The sequence below is a fragment of the Urocitellus parryii genome, chromosome 3 (genome assembly GCF_045843805.1).
Source record: "Urocitellus parryii isolate mUroPar1 chromosome 3, mUroPar1.hap1, whole genome shotgun sequence".
Classification (NCBI taxonomy): domain Eukaryota; kingdom Metazoa; phylum Chordata; class Mammalia; order Rodentia; family Sciuridae; genus Urocitellus; species Urocitellus parryii.
In genome coordinates this window covers 138,607,477-138,627,854 of record NC_135533.1, presented here as the reverse complement: position 1 = coordinate 138,627,854, position 20,378 = coordinate 138,607,477, and the positions used below count along the sequence as shown (strand labels likewise).

At 52.2% G+C, this 20,378-nt stretch overlaps 1 protein-coding gene across 1 annotated transcript in view; it reads right to left on the bottom strand.

Annotated features, from left to right (window-relative positions):
- The window catches only part of Ksr2 (kinase suppressor of ras 2), a 340,405-nt gene that overhangs the window by 85,810 nt on the left and 234,217 nt on the right, over nucleotides 1-20,378 (bottom strand). The window contains exon 6 of the mRNA XM_026386144.2: nucleotides 1,026-1,095. Within this exon, the coding sequence (XP_026241929.2) occupies nucleotides 1,026-1,095 (70 nt within the window). The remainder of the gene's footprint in view (nucleotides 1-1,025; nucleotides 1,096-20,378) is intronic.

Genomic DNA, 20,378 nt, shown 5'->3' with positions numbered 1-20,378 from the left:
AGGGTCTGTGCACTGACCCTCCCTTAGCAGCTCCCCAGGGCACAGGCCTCCCCAGTGCTTCCAACCTCGCACAGAAACCCTAAATGCGAGGGGAGGAATCATGAATGAGTGACAACGTCCTTCGGCTCGTGCACGGAGGTCCTGGCCCAGAAATCTCTCAGCAGTGTGTCTAAGAACACAAAGCGCCAAGGCTCATTAGCTTTTAGGACCGTGAATCAATTCTCCAGGGTCTCGGTTTCCTCATCGATCAAATGGGCCTGGCCATCTCTACTCCACTTACCCTGCTGACTTCCTGAGGGGATTATGAGGATGAGGAGCCCAAATGTAGAAAGTCAGATTTAGAAAGCTGAAGAATTTCTTATGAAGAATGACTCATAGATAAAATGACTAGATGACCAGACCTCTCCCCAAAGGGCAGGGTATGATCCCAGAGAAGAGGTCCTGTTGACCCAGCAGGGCTGCAGCTCTGGGACAAAGTGTCCCTCACAGAGAGGGAGCACAAATGAATTCAGCTCGCAATCTTGTGTTTTCTGGGTGAGGAGCCCCCAAATCAGGACCTAAAGCATTTACCTTAACAATGATACCATTTACTGTTTCTTATGTATTTTTTAACAACTATCCTGTCAACATACTTCTTTCAAAAACTGTTGACAAGATGCTGCTCAGTGAGAACTTTACATGGATCACATATATTTCATCTTCATAACCACCCTATAGATGAGCAGAATTATCTGGTAAAAAAAGAAAAATGGAGACTCAGAGAGGTTAAGTAACTTCTTTGAGGTTGCAAAGCTTTACTAATTGGGATTGGAACATGAGTCAGTCTGACTCCAGAGCCCTGGCACTATGTGGGAATTTGATCAGGGTAAGGTGAACCTTGGTCCTCTGGTTGCTATTTTGAGGTTTAGCCTGGCACAGCAGACAGGGGGCAGGGTGCTGTAGGAGCTTGGGCACAACACTCTGCCCAGGCTTCCGCCCTTCCTGGGCCTGGGAGGTGGTACCCAAGCACTGGGATCCCAGCCTACCTGTGCTTGATGGAGTTGCCGAGGTCTCTGCGCGGGATCTGCGGGGACCAGCGCGGCACTGACAGTGTGTCTGCAGGAGACAAGAACAGAGAGAGAGAGAGCCTGTTACGCAGCAGGTCAGAGGCTGGGGCGGACTCTGGTCAAGGCCCAGAAGGACACCAACCGCCTCCACTTGCTAAACCAGGCTGAGCAGAACCCTGGTTTGGGTTGTCACCTGAGCCAGTGCAAGGTCCCCTGGGCAGGGCAGCCAGGAAGTGCCTTTAAAGAAAATGCCTGTGAGAAGAATCACTTTGGCATCCCCCACTGACACAGCACTTAGCCTGTGCCACATGTGCCAAGTGACTCAAAGGGCTGAGCTGGCCACGCCCTCCAAACAACCCCAGCACGAGGGGGCTGGCGTGCCCTCCACACAGGTCGGGGAGCCAAGGCCTGGAGAGGGCCACACTGTGTGGGCTGCACAGCACCTGGGGACCCAGGTCTGAGGGACCCCAGGGTCCAGGGCCTTGCCACATCGCAATGCAGGAGATTACGGACAGCTGTCAATCATGCTATGGATTTCTGGCGTCCTCTTACAACTTGTGCAATGATTTAGTTGGCATTGCAGGTCAAATCCATGTCTTTGTTTAAATATTTGTTCTTTAAGACAAACTCGACATGAAAAGCTATCTCTTTCTGTACATGGGAGGTGACATTTTAGACTCTCTAGCCAGGTGCCACCTAAGCCATCTAGAATGAGTGAGTGAGTGAATGAACAAGTGGTGGGGGTGAGTGGGTGGACAGATGGACGGATGGATGAGTGGATGGATGGGTAGGTGGAGGGTAGGTGGATGGAAGGAAGGATGGATGGATGGATGGATGGATGGACAGATGGATGGTGAATGGATGGATGGGTACGTGGGGTGGATGGGTAGGTGGGATGGATGGGTAGGTGGGAGGGTAGGTGGATGGAAGGAAGGAAGGATGGATGGATGGATGGATGGATGGATGGATGGATGGATGGATGGACAGGTGGGAAGGTGAGTGGATAGAAGGATGGATGGATGGATGGATGGATGGGTAGATGGGAGGGTAGGTGGATGAAAGGAAGGATGGATGGTTGAATAGATGGATGAGTGGATGGATGGATGGATGGATGGATTGGTAAGTGGGAAGGTGGGTGGATGGATGTCTAAATGGATGGACAGATGGATAGGTGAATGGATGGGTTGGTAGGTGGGAGGGTGGGTGGAAGGAAGGAAGGACTGGTGGCTGACTAGATAGGTGGGTGAGTGAGTGGAGGGCTGGCTAATGGTGGATGGCTGGATGGATGGATGGATGAGGAGGAAACTATAAATTATGCACCATGCAGACTTCCATTTCACGCTTTAGGGTCAATCCAAGGGAAGTGCCCTGTCATTGCCCTGGAGTTCCCTGTGCACCAGCCCCACCTCCACCTCCCTCCATGCAGACCTCACAGGCCCCAGAGAGGTGCCAGACGACAGCAGCAATGAGCCAGTGCCACCTGTGAAGTCGCCCGGGTCCGAAGAGAAGGAGGAGGGGCGGCCCGCCCAGCTCTCACCTCTCAGGCGCCTGGTTGCCTACAGCCATCGCTGTGGAGTGGCCCTCAGTGGGGAGCTGGCATGTCAGGACCTGCAGGAGCGCTGAGCCCCAACCCACCCTCTCCTCTCTTCTAATGACACGGTGGCACCCTCCGAAAGCTGTTTCCAGAAACCCCAGCTCTGCCCTTGCAAAGCTGGGTCCTCTCTGGGAGAGCTAATGATCTCCCCGACCCCCGAGGGCAGAGAGAACTCGCAGAGAGCCAGGCTGATGGACGGGTGAGCAGTGCAGCCCGCGGGACTTCCTCTAGTTTAACTAAGAACTAAATGTCATCAAGCCCCGAGTCCATTTACTACTCATCTCTGTTCCCGAGGGAAGCAACAGACAAGAAAGAAAAACCATTTTTTAAAAAGAGCTTTTTTCTTCTATTCCAACTTCCTCTGGGGACTAAAGTCAGATGTAGACGGAAACTCAGGGTCTGTTAACTCCTGAAGCTGGGTTGGAGAAGTCAGGTTTGCCTCCTGATGAGGACTCCCCCAAACTTGGGGTGCCACCTGGGTCTCTCCTCAAGGGCCACCATGCCAGGTGACTGACGAGGAGGTTGTGTTGGGAAGGATTCCGAGGGGCCACAGGAAACAGCCCTGAGACTGATTAGCAATGGCTGCCTCGAGTGCAGACTGAGGGAGTGCCAACAAGTCTGCACACATCTGTCACCTCTGCAAAAGGAAGCACCACGTCTCCACCTTCACGTCAGTACCTCGTACAACAGTGCAGAGAACCGGACACAAGTTTGCCATATCCAAGGTTATTGTCATAGAAACACTGAGTTTACTGATCACTCAACAAGTGTCGAGCATGACAATGTGCATTTGATACCTGGAGGCTGGGCCTCCGCGAAGTTGTTGCTTTTGTTCTTCCCACTAGGCAAAGGAAGATAAAGGAGCTCAGAGAGGTGCAGTAACTTGACAAAGGTCACACAGCCAGACACTGGCAGAAGTGACTGCAATTGTTCAAAAGCCATTCAGAAGCCGCTCCACGAGTGTACTCAACCGGAAGAGCTTTTGCTCCTGAGGGGATATTGGATGACATCTGGAGACCTTTTGGGATGTCACACTGTGTACATGTGTTACTAGCAGGGCGAGGCCAGGGGTGCTGTTCAACATCCTGTACTATACGTGACAGACTCCACATAGGACAAATATCAGTCATGCCAAGGTTTGGGAATTTCTGATCTAGATGTTTCTGTCTTTCTCTAGCTACATCCTCCCTGCTCCATGACTGTCCCTGACATACATGCACACACACTCACACGCACGCACACACACGCACACACACACACACACACACACAGCCTGAGCTCCTAGAGCTCAAGTGAGCTTTTACTGTAAACACATCTCACTGCTCTCTCTTAGATTCATATCCCACTTACTCTGTTACCCTCAATTACAACACATTTTCCAAAAAGTAGCTGTAATTAGGTTTGGCAGTTTGGTTTAATTTCCCAATATCCAGTGGAGGGGGGAGCTCTGTCAATTGCATTAGCGGCTGCAGCTTCATTAGTCTCCAGCTATCATAACCCTCACACCGCTTCCTGTGTGGGTGTGCAGCCTTGAACTTGGAGATTCTCTCTTTACTTTCTCTGTTTGGATTTTATTAAACTTGCCCAGGCAAGCCTTAAAGCAAAGGGAAACTGTTGAAAGGGAAGGATTTTTTTTTTTAAATAAAAAAAGCTAGGAGAATAGACGCCTTATCATAACAGAGAAGGCAAACAGCATTTAGAGCAATTAAACCGATATAGAAACTTCGGTTTAACAATCAAAGCACCTATTAAGATGTCTCCGTAGCTATGGGAAAGCTTCTTTTCCACTCTAATTTTCTGATAACGAGTCGTGCAGACATGAAGGCAGAATTCTGCACCTCGCTGCTGAGTTCAGTCTCAGGGATGAAATCACAGCCATCTCTCCTTCGCTATTTTCATTTCTAGAGCTTGGAGAGGGAAGGGGGCGGGGGGAGGACTTGCTCACACTTGCACAGGTGTGGCCTCAGAATAGCACAAGGAGCCCTGGTGTTTGAAATCACTCAGGAAGCCATGGAGACCAACAGAGGACCTGGCAGAAGGATCTGGCGGTGATAAGGCATCCAAACCAACACACCGCAAACTTGGGATCTGAAATTAGACGAACAGATAAGGCAGGCTAGGGAAAAACACATCAGGGCGTATTCAAAGACGTCAGGTAAAACTGGTGATAAAAAGAAAGCAAAGAAAGAGGAGAAGAAATAAGTAGAAAGTGAGAAATAAGGCCAGATTTTGGTTGTATATCACCATGTACCAAGCCCTGTCATAAACCAAGTCCTTTATAGGTCATTTCCTTGAATCCATGTACTACACATATTATCTCATTTAATCCAAACAGGACAGTGTATGCATGGAGGTAGTAATCAGCCATTATCATTCGCCCTCATTTCACCCTTAGGAAATCAAAGAGTTAGACCCTTGGTCTAGGACCAGTAAAGGCCAGAAGTGGGATTTTTTTAATTCAGGTCACATGGCTTAATAAGCTCCACCAATTCCACCAATGTCATTCCTATTTCACAGATGGCAACGCTGAGGCTTAAAAGCATTAAGCAATTGCCTCTAAGTGTCAAGGACTGAGTTGGGATTTAAACCACAGCCAGGAGCAAACTGGATGCTTCTAGTCCTACATCCTCCTCAACCCATCCAAAGGCTGTCAGTGCCTCCTACCTCTGTCTGGGAAGAGTAAAAAGAAGATAAATTCCAACACCATGTTCAGCCTTCAGAGACCAGGAGAGGCAAGAACCTGCATCTCTCCACCAGCCTCAGAAGGCACCAGCTCTGCCCACACTGGCATTAGGACCCCGTGAGACCCGTTTTGGACTTGTGAGTTCCAGAACTACTGTAAAGTAATCATTTGTGTGGTCTTGAGTCACGGCAGCCCTTTGTTACAGCAGCAGGAGGAGGAACCTCATACAGCACCTGTCTTGTGCCAGGCAGGGTTTTAGGAATATACTGAAGGGTACAATGAAATTTTCTTAGAGTCTAATGAGGAGATCAGAAGATAAATGAGTAGACAAAGAAGAGTTGTTTTAGGAAAATAAAATACTGCAGACTTTGGGGGTTGTTGGAAAGCCACGGGAATCTGGACCCCTGGATTAGAACAGGGACAGGAGGGTGCGCCACTCGGTGCGTTTAGGAGCTCCCTCTGGTGGCCAAGGGGAGAATAGCCCACTAGGCGGGGACAGCAAACCAGGGGCAAGACCTCCCCACCTCCCCAGACCCCACCCTCCAACTCCCCACTCCCTGCCCAGTCCAGTGCATCATCTCCCACCCTTCCAAGGCCATTCCATCCCCCAGCCCAGACCGCTCCCCACTGTCCCTCATGACCCCATCAGTAGCCCCTAACCAAAAATCCACAACCTCCCTTCACCCCATCCAGAGGCTCTTCTGGCAAAGCCTGTGCCATTCTTAGGAAACCCACAGGAGCCAGGCACGGTGGCACGAGCCTGTAATCTTAGTGGCTCGGGAGGCTGAGGCAGGAGGATCGCAGGTTCAAAGCCAGCCTCAGCACAAGTGAGGCACTAAGCAACTCAGGGAGACCCTGTCTCTAAATAAAATCAAAATACGGCTGGGGCTGGGGCTCAGGGGTCGAGTGCCCCTGAGGTCAATCCCTGGCACACACACACACACAAAAAAAAAAAAAGAAGAAGAAGAAGAAGAAAAGAAATAGAAAAAGAAAGCCCCAGGATACTTTTACCTTCCTGGCTGTAAGAGAGAGAGCAGGGTGAAGGGCTTTGTCCCAAACTCACCCACTAATAACACTGGAATATCTGCTCTGGCCCTGGCTAACCTTAGGGGACAATTCCTTAAGAAGGCATCGTGGGTAGGCATTCCCAACCCCACCAGGGAGGAGAAAGAGGAAGCCATGGGAAGAAGGCAAAGCAGGTTTTTAAAAATCATCCTTTGCAATGCCTCTATGATGCTGTCACCCTGTGGAGGTGGCCCCTGAGTCTCATCTGTCACTGTACCCTAGTGTCTCGCTCAGGATCTGACCAAGGGATCCATGTGTGTTCAATGGGTGAACAAATGGATGCGTTCATGAATGAACCACCATGAGAGTGCCGGCCCCAACTGTGAGTTCAGAGGTTAACTGGAAACTTCCACGGCCCTGGGAGATCGTAGCCATACCCTCCACGAGACTTGGAGCAAGTCTGAAATGGGTAATCCTCCGTGTCCTCTTGGGTGGTAGGGAAGGATGCAGACATCACCTCCATTTTACAGATGGCAAATTGAGGTGATGGGAGACACGCCCTTCCATGTGTCCTCGGGCGAGTGACAGCCACTAGGGGTTCAGCACCATCAGGCAAAGAATGTGGGTGAAGGACAGTGTCTGCTCGCAGGGCTGTTGGAAGACCAAGGGGGGTCATGCGCTCAGAGGGCCCTGTCCTCGGCCCAGTGCGGGAGCATTTGTTCATGTTCCAAATGAGGGCAGGTCTCGTGAGGCCACTGCTTTGCTGAATCTAAACAACCTTGGGGAATTGTGTCCCCCGTTCACAGAGAAGGAAACTGAAGAAACTAAGTCGTTCAAAGACATACAACTAGTATTTGGTGCACGTTAGAGTTAAACTCAGCTTTCCATAAAATGTGAGCCTTGCTCAGACCAATGTTACATTTTGTTTTTTTAATCATGCCTTCCTAGAGTTGGAAAGGACCCGGAGAAATTGCCTATGGCCGACTCTGAGTCTCATTAAATCCCCTTGGATAGATGAGGAGCTACCCAAAGCTTAAATGTTTCCATGGAGATAAAGACCTCTGAGCGCACAGCATTATTAATATCAACCGCTAACATTTATTGAGCACCTACTACATGGCCGGACCTCGATTGTGTGATTCAGATATATTATTTTGCTTAATCCTCATAAGTCCATTTTAAGCATTAGAGCTGGGGGCTGAGCTGGGACAGTCAAGCTCCAGAGCTCATACTTGGAAATACTGCAAATGAAATGGAAATTTCAAACTGTCCTTAAGATCCCAGCCCAGGGACAGGATGGACTGAGCCATGATTTAGCTGCATCCGAATCAACTAGCAAATTCTGGGGGTCCGAGGATACCCGAAACCCCACTCATTTATCCAAGGTGCCAACTGGTCTCTGACTAAAGCCATCATGACATTACTCACATAGCAGAGAATGACTATTTGCTTTAATAACCAACTCAAATAGAGCCGATCTAAGAGTATTTTAATTATGCTCTGTCTCTAAAGGTTACAGCTCCGTGATGCTTTGGAGCCAAATTAAGTTTCTTCATGGGTTTGGACATAACTTTCTTCCTGAGACAAACACGACCCACTTCCCAAGGTCAGACGTCATCCCCCGAGGCTCGGATGGCAGGAAGGCTTCCAGGAGCAACTTGGCCCTGGTGGGGGCAGGGAGGAGACGGGGCTTTTTTTTGGGGGGGGGGGGTTGGAGGGTCACAGAGATTGAACTCAGGGGCCCTCCACCCCTGAGCCCCATCCCCAGCCCTATTTTGTATTTTCTTTAGAGACAGGGTCTCACTGAGTTGCTTAGGGCCTCACTAAACAGCTGAGGCTGGCTTTGAACTTGTGATCCTCCTGCCTCAGCCTCCCGAGCTGGAGAGTGGACTTTTAAGCCATGTCATGGGGAAGGAAATAAGGCAGAGGGGACGGGTGGTGATGTGGGTGGAACAAGGACAGTGCTGCGCACTCTGGGCAGGAGAGATGACATACGGGGGTTTCAGAGGAGATTCGTGGGGCTCCCCATGTCATGGAGGCCAAAGAGCAGTGGCAGAACCAGTGTCTAGGAAGGGAGCATGGTAGTCGGGGTCAAAACAGTGGGTGTGGCTCGGGTGTGGGCACAGACGTGACTTTGAGCACACAGAGGAGCAGCAGGCTTTAGTTCTGAACGGGGAGAGTCTCCAAGGCATGGACTTGCCCAGTGCATTGTGGGAGAGACACCATGGAGGTAGGGACACCTGTGACAAACACCAGCTCTGCTACTGAGGAGGTGTGGGACTTGGAGTCTCTGATTCTCGGAGTCTCCGTTTCGCCTCCTATGACAGGGGATGGTGATGCCTCCCCCCAGGATGCTGAGGAGACTGGAGCGGGCGACGGGATCGGAGCTGGCCCAGGGAGGCGCCTGATGGATTGTTGTTATTGTTTTTGACCTTGTCATCGTTCTTCGGCTTCTGGAATTCACACACCAGTTAGACGGTGACAAAGCCCTCCGTGGACTCTGATTTAGAGCCGAGGTTGACCAGCCTGACCCTCAGGTCCAATGCAGCCCGTCGTCGGGTTTTGTGAGTGATGTTTGATTGGCACCCGGCCCCGCTCACTCACCGACATCCTGCGCGTGGCAGTTTCTCGGTGACAGCAGAGCCACCGAGCTGTCACGGAGACCATCTAGTCCCCAAGGGCTACCACCATTACTACCTGGCCCTTCCTAGCACCAGTGTGTCGATGTCCGATTTGGAGCTGGGAACCTCATTTCCTTGGCTGATGAGCAGAGAGACTGTGTCCCCTTGGACCTCTACCACTGGCCTGTGAGGGACTCCGTGGACACATGGCTTGCTACCTCCAAGCCTAAAGGTGGATGAGCGCTTGCTTGGTGCACGCCTTGGCCCACCTCACTGTGCACCCCGTGGAACACGCCGTTCTGATCCCCATTTTGCAGAAAAGAGCTGCCAGGCTCAGGGGGCCCCCTAAGCAGCCCAGCTGGGGTGGGGACCTGTGCCTGTGATCTCTGTATCCCCACTGTCTCCTGCTAGAATAATCCATGAAGCGACAAGTCCTCTGATGTCACGCAACTGTTGCAATCCGTGTCAACCCGGGGCAGAGGCAGAGGAAAACGAACTCCTGTCTGGGTTCATTAATGTGATTTTCTCGCTGTCACTTCATCAAAGCAGAGAGAGGCCCGTGAGGTCGTGTGGGTGAGGACCGAGGACCGGAGGCGGTGGCGGTCATGGTCGAAGGGCCCTGGTGGGACTGTCTCCAGGTGGGAGCCTCGGAATCTAGGGTCTTCAGAATCCCTCTCCCCTTCTACAAAGACCGTCACCACCTGGCCTCTGGGTCCCGCAGGGAACGCAGGGTCCTCTTAATCCACCATCCATCAGGCGTGGGGACAGCATCACTGTGTCTTGCAGCAAGAACCCGGAGCCCCCGAGCCGTCACCTGTGGTTTCTCTCAGCCCCCTCAGATGGCCTCAATTAAATTTCTCTGCTGGTTAAAAAAAAAAAAAAGAGGCGCCCAGGCATGTAATCACACCTTATCCTGCGCTCCTGGCTCAGTCCATTGAAGTGGATCAGGGATTTTTAACCTCGTCACCAAACAATGGGAGACCGGTGCCCCAGGAGTGATGGAGGGGAAGCCAAGGTGCTGACAGTTGGGAGGGAGGTGTCTGGGACAGGCAGGCAGCGGTGGCCAAGGGGTGGGGACAGATCAGAAAATGGGGCCACGGACTCCACGAGAGACCTCCCTGAGGTCTGGAGACTCCTCCTCGGCTCTGAGTGGCGTGATCAGGAAACCTACCTGGCGTCTCTCTCCCCTGTCCCTGCCCCAGACCCTCTCTCAATTTCCCCTGTGGCTTGACTGCCATGTTCTGGAAAGAGGAGGGCAACACCCTGAAATGCCAAAGGCACTGTATGCACCAAGGTAAGGAAATTAAAATGTGCAAAACCAGGAAGCCAAATGCTAACGTCTAGACAGCCACAGGAATCACAGAGTCAGGGCCCACCTTGGTGAGCTTGGGGCCGGGGACACAGGCGGAATAGAAAGCCAGGAGCTTGGGGGAGGGTCGCTCGCATGGGACCCTGGGGGCAGAATCCTGTTTCAGGGGCCGGTGGCATTGCATCAGGGGTCTCTGTTCCAGAGGATTGGCCTCTACTTGGAACTCCAAAGTCACTGTCCCAAAGCCCTTCATGCCAGGGTCCTACCGACTTGAGTGGACAAGAGTCGGACAGGGAGGAAGAATGTCTTGATCTGGGGCCAAAGAGGAGGAGAGGTCCCCCCCCCCCCCCCGCACCTGAGACAGATGGTCAAGTTCAGGCTGCTACTGCGCTGAACATCGCCATCCTGGCCCCTGGCCACCCTCCCTGAGGGACACGCAGCACATCACGTAACTTCCCGGCTCCTACTTTTGAAGATGCTCTTCTTCCTGTCTAGGAGACTTGTCTGCACCCTCCTCCATGCCTGCCCCCCCCCACCAGCTCTTCCTGCAAGACCCACCCCATGGCCGGCTCCTCCAGGGAGCCCACCCTGAACGCACAGGGAGCAGTGTCCCTGTGAGGGCCCCTCAGTGCCGGGGTGCTTCCGCGTGGCTCTGGGGGCAGCTCAGCTTGTCCTGAGAGGAGGTGCCTGGGCTACGTGCCTGCCCTCTCCTCACCACCCTTGACCGTGAGCTCCTGGAGAGCAGGAGCTACCAATTCTTCATCTTTATGTGTCTGCTGTCTCAGGCAGCCGGTGGCTGGAGATACTAACTCCAGCTAAAGCAGGCCAGGAGCCTGGTCCTCCAATGCAGGCTTCACTCCTTGTGCCCTGAGGGGCCTGGGCTAGTCAGGGGTCCCACCCTGCCCTGACCACTCGCCCACACCTCCAGCCCCAGCTCTGGGGCTCTGACCTGGAGCTGGGGCCTCATCTGGGGGTGGCCGACCCAAAACGCAGCCTGTGGCTTCCCCTCCCCAATCTCTCCCCACCAAACAGGCAAAAGAAGGAAGCCAGCAAGACCAGGGTACTGTCCTGGTTTCCCCTGGGAAAGTTACTTAACTTCTCTGAACAAGTACAGTCATAATGATAACAACAACCGTGCCTAAATCAGTGGTTCCCCAAATTCCAGCACATTGGAACCACCCAATTCCTGTGCCAGCCCCACTCCCACAAGGGAGCAAACCATGGACCACAGGCCAAATATGGCCCACAACCTACTTATATAAATAAAGTTTTATTGGAATAAGGCCATGTTCATTTGTCTATGGCTGCAGAGTTGAGCAGACACACCTCAGACCATATGGCCATATTGGCTAAGATAAACCTTTAATAAAAATCACGCTGATCCCTGATTCAATGGTGCAGGTCTCCAGGTCATTCTAAGGTGCAGACAAGTCGGAGGACTGGTCCAAGTATTTTACGTTCTTTAGCCCATTAACTCTTATAACACCTCAATCTGTTCCACTCCCCCTGAATCCTCGGCAACGGGCATCTCCAAATCCATGTATGGCAGGAGTGAATCAATGAATGAAAAAATCTGCCCTTGAGACAGGTATGGAGGATTGCCTTCTGCAGATGGGGAAACTGAGGCTCAGCGGTCCCTGGAGGAACAGTCCTCTGACACCCACACAGACCGGCTCCTCTGTCTCCCTGATGACAGAGCTCACTGCAAAGCACTCTGTAGGGTCCTGCTAACTTGGAAGAAGGACAGGCCCGAGCACAGTGGACGGGGTCTTGTGCACCCTCCTGGATGCCCTGGGCAGGAGGAGAGCCAGCTGGGAGACCCTGAGGAGTCCAAGGCTGGGCTGGCGCTGCAGAACCATCTCCAACAGATCCCGGGCCTGTCTCCTTGACCCGAAGGAAAATGATAATTGGAAGAAACTGGCTTGCCCTGCCTGGCTCGGGCTTAAATGAGGACAAAACTAGAGCTGACAGACAGAGGCCCCATGCTGCCACCCCTGCCAACGTCCCTGTGAAGAGAGAAGAGCAGCCAGCCCCATGCCCCATCAACTCCAATTGGAAACGGTCTCACGTTGAAATAAGCCCACGGAGGAGACAGCGGTGGTGACGACAGGTGCCGAGCGGGTGGGGTGTGGGGGACGCGGAGACCACAGGCCGGGCTCTGCAAGTCGGGCTGGATGTTTGGATGCAGAAACGGGTGAAAGGCAATAGCTAAACTGTGGAGCCAACCTAGATGCCCTTCAGTGGATGAATGGATAAAGAGAATGTGGCATAGAGACACAACGGAATATTACTCAGCAATAAAAGAGAATAAAATCATGGCATTTGCAGGTAAATGGATGGTGTTGGAGAAGACAATGCTAAGAAGTTAGCTGATCCCCCAAAAACAAAGGCTGAATGTTTTCTCTGATAAAGGAGGCTGATTCATAGTGGGGTTGGGAGGGGGGGCATGGGAGGAATAGATGAACTCTAGATAGGGCAAAGGGGAGGGAGGGGAAGGGAGGGGGCATGGGGGTAGGAAAGATGGTGGAATGAGATGGACATCATTACCCTAAGTCCACGTATAAAGACCCGAATGGGGTGAATAGACCTTATATACAACCAGAGACATGAAAAATTGTGCTCTCTCTGTGTGATATGAATTGTACTGCATCCTTGTGTCGTATAGAACAAATTAGAATGAAAAAGTAAAAAGAAATGGGTCAAAGGACTGGTTTGTGGCTGCGTGATCCATAACCCGGGCCACGCAGGGGCACCGAGTCTGTCTTTGGCAGAGAAGCCGAATGGGCAGCGTGGGAGTGATCAGCAGGTGCAGAGCTGACCACTTGGCTCCCATCATCTTCTGTCCACCCTCCCTGGACCTCCTCCTCTGAAAAACGGAGGACATGAACCTCATCTTGCAGAGTGTCCCCAAGGACTGGGCACTGGAATAGGAAGCAAGTGGCCGGTGCAGAGGTTAGACAGTAACAGACACCTGCCCTACAGCAGCCCAGGCGCTTCCAGCCGTCCTGAGCAGCCCCTGTCCCCGGATGGACGGAGAAGACAGAGCAGAGGAAGAGGCTCCCCTGGGAAGGAGGCCGTGACTCTCTGAAGAGCTGGCAGTGAGTTATGGGGAGGACAGAACCGTCTAGGTCCCTCTGGTCATTTATTCCTCTCCTATCATCCTGTTCTCGGAGCGTGTCCACAGCCCTTGCTGGCCAGGGTGTGATGGATGGGTCTTGGGTCCCTCGCGCACTACATCATCAATTACTTACATATTTATTGCCTTGAACTGAGTTTATGGATCTTAAATCAGAGCCATCCACGGTCGTCTGAGCTGAAATCTGTCCCCCCCCCTCCCCGTGGAACTGTGGTGTTTTAAAATTATGCAGCCACCTTGCAGTTAATGCTCGGTGGAAGTTAATTGTCCATAGAACAAAGGGCCTCTGAGATGTTCCCCACAAAGACTCATTCGGTGGGATTTACTGCCTGAATGCATTCCGTGGGGACAGACCAGATGAGCTGGCTGCCAGAGACCCCCCCGGGCCAGACTCTAAGAAACCCGACCCCGGGCACCAGCATCTGAATTTCAGGGAATAGATCATCTCCCTTTTCTCAGTCCTCTGAGGCTCAAGACACCACCCAGAGAGGTGTCACACTGTCTGTACTTTGCAGACACTGTGGGGACAGCCTTGGGATGGATGGCTCTCCAAGGTCAAGGCAGGGAGTCTATATTCCTAAGCACGTCTTGTTTGAACACCCCTAAGTGGGACCAGGCAGCCCACTGACAAGATGGGGTGGCGACAGGTTCCGGCTGCAAGCTCTAAAAGTGAAGTCACCGGGGCCCAAGTGACAGTTTTTATCCTCAAGACCTGTGCTCAGCATTGGGAGGGTCCAAAGACCACCCCCTTGTGCTTCCTGCCACCCTGGAGCTAAGGAAGGTGGCCCTTGAACACTTAAGGCAGTCCAACCTGAAAGGGGTCAGAGACAGAGAAACCAAATGGAGAGCAATGGTTCTCAGTGTCCCTCTGGGGACACTGGACAGTGTAAGACTATTGTTCAGAATACCCCTCCCACGTCAACAGTGGTGGGATTGGATGCCCCTGTCCTGCAGGCCAGGAGGGGACAGCCATCTGCAGGGCCTGACACGGCTGATTCAAGGTATGGACAGGTCTAAAGAGGGGCTCAGTCAACAGGAAAGGAGGGGAGCAGCCCTGTCCTCCCGGCCACCCGGCAGGCAGAGCTCTTGGGCGCTGGCCACTGCGCATGCTCAGAGCCCATTTCTTTCTTTCTTTCTTTTTTCTTTTCTTTCTTTCTATTTTTTATTTTATTTTATTTTACTTTTTTGCTAGCAGCCGGATTTTCCACTAGAAAATCCCTGATCTAGTGCTGGAGGGTCAAGGGAGGCCGAGCCCCTGCGCGTCCTGGTGCAGGACGGTCTACCAGTACTCTGATTCTTGGACACTGTGATTGGTTCAGGCATAGGCCTGGGACTTAAATGGGCCAATCAGAGCCCATGAAAAGGCCCGGCCCCTCCCTGCTAAGTTCATCTCCCCCCCTGGAGCAACGCAGGGATGGTTTCACACGCAGCCCTCGGGCGCCCCCTGCAGGAAGGGCCGGCAAAAGCAACCAAGGGCTGACTCATCCTCTGAACGTCCCCAACTTCTCCGGTTATTATCAAGACTCATTTTTACTTTATTTTATTGGTATCAGGGACTGAACCCAGAGGCACTTAACCACTGAGCCATATCCCCAGCCCATTTTATTCTTTATTTTGAGACAGAATCTCCCTAAGTTGCTGAGACTGGCTTTGAACTTGGCGATTCTCCTGCCTTAGCCTCCCAAGCCGCTGGGATTCTGGTTGTGCACCACTGCGCCCGGCAGAAACCTCATTTTTAAATGTTTAAAGCAGATTGAGTTGTTTCAAGTGTTAGAATGCTGACATACAAGATCATACAGGCAGTCAGAGCAGCTGGCATTTGATCTCTTCAGTCTCTGAGCAAACTCACCAACCAAAAATGTATCAGTGCCTACCATTTATGTGTCATGTACTAGGAACTGGTACTAATGCAGTTTGCATGCATTATCTCAGTTAATCACAGAAACAATCCTAGATCAGCCTCATTACACTTGCTATGAGTATCTCAAAATCACAGAGAAGGAAGTAGAGCTCAGAGAGGTGGGGTAACTTTCTTGAAGTCACACAGCCAGCAAGTGGTAAAGCCAGGATCTAATCTTGGCAGTTTGCCCCTCAATGGCCCATTAAGAGCAGACTGTGCTACTCTGAGACCTTCAAATGTTCCATGCAATAAAGTCCCTTTGTTCCCACTTCCCATTCACCAGAAAAATAATGGTGTCCAATATAAGCATATGACCCAATAAGGTCTCCCTATTAAGACGTGGCTTTCCAGAAGGGCAGCCTGCAGAGAGGAAACGGGCTCTTCACTTGGCCACTGGGGATTATAGGACGGTGACAGTGAGTTTTTGCTGAATTACCTGCGGCTCCAACTTCAGCAGCCGCCTCCAATGTCTGGCTGATGTGAATCCAGCTCCATGAAAATCTGGTTTCTGGACTAGCAAAGCCTTGAACTGAGTTTATGGATCTTCAATCAGAGCCATCCACAGGTTCCTGAATTCCGAGGAACCCTCTGACACCGTGGTCCTCACCCCTGAGTGCTCATAGCAGCACGATTTCTAAGAGTCCAGCAGTGGAGACGGCGGCACAAATGGAGAAAGGAAGCGCTGCACCTCCCCACGGGGAGGACGGACCCCAGCACACCCCGCAGAGGCCACCTGATGCGGGATTCCACTGATGTGAAATGCCCCCGGGAGGCAGATCTATAAACAGGACAGAGATTGGCGGTTACCAGGGGCTGGGGGGGAGGGGGAACAACAGAGAGGGACGTAGAAACTAATGGGTGTGGGGGTTCTTTTGGGTGATGAAAATGTTCTGGAATTAGTCAGCAGTGGAGGGGGCCCCATTCTGCCAGGAGACTAAAAAAATAAAAAACTGAATCATTCTAAAACAGATGTGTGTTATTGTATATGGATTATATCTCAATAAAATCATTAAACTTTGAGCATGCATCCAAATCATCCGGAGACCTTGGCAGGTGCAGGACGGTCAACCAGGCTTGGAGCAGCAAGTGCTCTGATTCTTGGACACTGTGATTGGTTCAGGCATAGGCCTGGGACCTAAATGGGCCAATCAGAGCCCACGAAAAGGCCAGGCCCCTCCCTGCTAAGCTCATCTCTCCTCCTGGGGCAACGCAGGGATGGCTTCACATGCAGCCCTCCGGCGCCCCCTGCAGGAAGGGCCCGCTGAGGCCAGATTGCTGGGCCCTGCAGCCCGGGTATCCGGATAGATGAATCTGGGGCAAGAGCTGAGAACTGGCATTTCTAATAAATCCTCACCTGGTGAGGGTCCACGGGTCGCTGGGCAGAGGATGCCCTTCCCCCACCAGCAGCAAATATCACCCTAACCGAGTGGCAGGGCCACTTCACCACTGGGTCTCCAATAAGGGGGTGTATTCCTAGGACTGACAAGGACTTGTCATTTAGTACTGAATAATACCCCTCTCTCCACATATCCAGGTCTGAGTTCCTGCAACCTATGAATGTTACTTAAAATGGCAAAAGCGGCTTTGTCCATGTGATTAAAAAGGAACTTGTGCTGAGCACAATGGCGTACCCCTATAATCCTAGAATCTCTGGAGGCTGAAGCAGGAGGATTGAAAGTTCGAGGCCAGCCTCAGCCACATGGTGAGGCCATCTCTCCAAATAAAAATAGATTTATAAATGAAAGGGTTTGGTGATGGTGAGAATGTCTCCAAGGACACAACGTAATATAATCACGAGGGTCTTCTAAAAGGGAGGCAAGAGAATGTCAAAGGAAGGAGGAAACAGGACCACACTATCTACCCTTGGGTAGGGGAGCAATGGGATTTGAGCCAAGGAACAGGGCCACCCCTAGAAGCTGGGAGTCGCAGGGGATGATTCTCCTTCCTGGAAGGAAGTAGCCTCGCCCACACCAGGATTTTAGCCCCCAAGACTCATTTTGGGGCTTTCCACCGCTGCAGCGGCAGGACAGTACGTTTGTGTTCTTAGATCACTAATGGACGCCAACTGGTCCGAGCATTCCAGATGAGGGGCACTCAAGCAGCCCTCCCATGCACCTCCCAGCTCTTTAAAGAGGAGGCAAAGACAGATGTGGTGTGAGCTTCTAGTTCAGGCCTCACACTGGATGTTCAGGATCCTCACAGCAACCTGAGGACAACATCTCATTTCACAGAGGAGGAAACTGCAGGTCAGAGAAGCCCAGCAGCTTGCTCTGCACCGCTCACAAGGACTGGAGCCGGGTGGAGGAGTCTGGCAGCTGCTGCCTCAGTGAAGAATTTTCCATAGGAAATAAAAACGTGTGTTTATCTCGAATGGGACCTATAGTCCGGGGCGAGGGGCTGGCTGGCAGGACCTTCGAACAGGATTTAGCTATTCATGGAAATCACAATGAAGGCACCTTGGAAATAAGCAATTTACCCGACCAGGTCCCCCAGGGAGGGTGCGGTTCAGAAAAGGGGACTGAGTGCCCTCACTCGGACCCTCGGCAGCAGCCTCCGTTTCCCTAGAAGGTGGCCCTGAGGTCAGAGTCCCATCCCTGCCATTTAAGGAGACCCGCGCATGCACCTGCCTCTCTCAGCCTTTCTAAGCACTCTTGGCTCTGGGTCGGTGGGCCTCAAACTCATGCATCCAACTCCCCCATGGGACTTAGGAAGACACTGGTGGCCAGACTCTCCCCCAGAGTGGCCGATTCAGTGGGGCTGCGGTGGGCACCCAGAAGAGGTTCCAGTGGATGCTGATCTTGGGCTGGCACATGGAGAACCATGCCCTGGACCACTTTCTCAACCCAACACTCGTGACATGCAGGGCTGGACCACTCTTGGTGGCGGGGCCATCCCGTCATTGTATGATGTTGGGCAGCTTTGAGGGGGGCCTCTACCTGTGAGATGCCAGCAGCGCCCCTCTCTCCAGCCGGGATAAGTAAAAAGATTTTCAAACGTTGCTCACTGTCCTAGGGAGGGCCACCATTCCCCCTGTCTAAAGACCAAGGCTCCAGATGAAAGATATAATAAATGCCTAAAATGAAGGAAACATCACTGAGTAACATCATCTTGGGGCTCCCGACTAGTCCCAGTTATTTATCAAGAGCGCAGGTCCCATCCTGGGAGAGATATGTTACCGGTGTCCCCCCTATTTGCCTGTGCCTGGAGGGATCTTGGGTACCCCATTGCAAAACCTGCCACTCCTGCAGGCCTCCCCAGATGGTCAAGCAACCAAATGGCCAGTTGTCTTCTTGCAGTTACCCCCAAGTTCTCAGAGAAGCCACCGCTCCCAGGTGTCGTGACTCAGCCCTAAAACCAAGGACAGAACCGCCAACCCTGGCTCATCATGAAAAAGTGGGGTCTGAGCCTTCCCAGGTGCTCAGGGCCTGCGTTCAAAGACATCTGATTGCCACGATCAAAGTGGAAAACGAGTTCACAAAGCTGCCCCAGGTTCCTGACGCTCAGACTCAGCAAACCAAATCCCAAGGTGCCATCTTCCCTGGGTTTTCAAAAGCCACGTGATTGATGGTTGGTGGGGAAAGAAAGAGGGGCTGGGCGTGGGGCTGATGGGTGGGTGCGGGCACCATCAGACCTGTGTTCAGAGCCTCTTGTGCCGACACCTGCCCCCATTCTCCAGGAGCGGGGCTCTGAATGCGCCCCGGGACCCTCCCTCCTGCCCCCCTACCTAGAGCGCTCCTGTTCCTGCGGAAAGGAACACAGCCTAATGATGGATTCGCTCAGGGTGATCATTCTCGCTTCTGAATAAAACAAAGGCAGGATTGATGAACTCACAGGAAGCTCATTCACGGGCCTGATCTATGCCTTTCACCTTGCGGCAGGCGTCAACATCTTTGTCCTCCATCAATGGGACCTTGATTCTCTAAAGCGGAGGGAGTTTTCACAGGTGAGTGCCTAGAGCCAGCTCAGGGGTTTCCGAGCCCCACCCCTCCAAAGCCCATGTGCTGGCTTCTTCTCTCCCCAGATAAGCCCCGCAGTGAGGGGGCTTGTAGGAAGAAGTGTGGAGGGGGTGGAGCTTGGGGGGGGGGCCACTGCTGTGCTCTGGACAGAGCAAGGGGACTGTCCTGAGTTCAGGCCTCAGTTTTGCCCCTGGCCAAATCTTTGACCCTCTCCAAGACTGTTCGCCTGCCTGAGACTCCAACAGCAGCCCTGCGAGGTGCTGTCGGATGAACTAATCTGGAGTCCGGTGCTGGGACTGGCATCCTGGTTTAGATACTCAACGGCTGTAAAACTCTGGGCTGTGGACCAGTTCTTGCTAACCCTACTCTGCCTCGTTTTCCTCGCTGGTTCCTGGAAGGATCAACAGAGAACGGTGCCCGGCATCCAATAGGTGTTTAATTTATCTGCGTTCTTCTCTACTTAACTTCTAGGTAGCCTCCAAAGGAATCAGATAAGGCAAGAATGGCCTGCATTGCTCCTTAGGAATCAAAGATCTAGCTGGGCACAGTGGCACACGCCTGTCATCCCAGCAGCTCGGGAGGCTGAGGCAGGAGGATCGCAAGTTCAAAGCCAGCCTCAGTAAATTAGAGAGGTACTTAGCAACTCGGCAAGACACTGTCTTTAAATAAAATATTAAAAAGGGATGGGGATGTGGCTCAGTGGTTGAGCACCTCTAGATTCAATCCCAGTACCGAAAAAAAAAAAAAAATATATATATATATATATATATATATATATACACACAAAGATCTTTGATATATATATCAAAGATCTAGGGAGCACCCAGCATGATGTCCCCCTCCAAAAAAAAAAAAAATACATTCACTTACAACGTATGACCATGACCTTAGTTTGAAACAGGATCAGCCACCATTAGAAGCAGGAAGAGGCGTGAAAGGTCCGCCCTGGAGCCTTCAGAGGGAGCGTGGCCCTTGACTTTGAACGCCTAGCCTCAGAACCAGGAAGAATCAATGCTGTAGCCACCCCATCTCCCAGGAGCTCCCGACTGCTGCAGCCAGGCAGGAAAGAGCCAGACAGCAACATTGAGACTCTGCAGCCCCCCTGGTCTCTGTCCCAACACCCTCCCC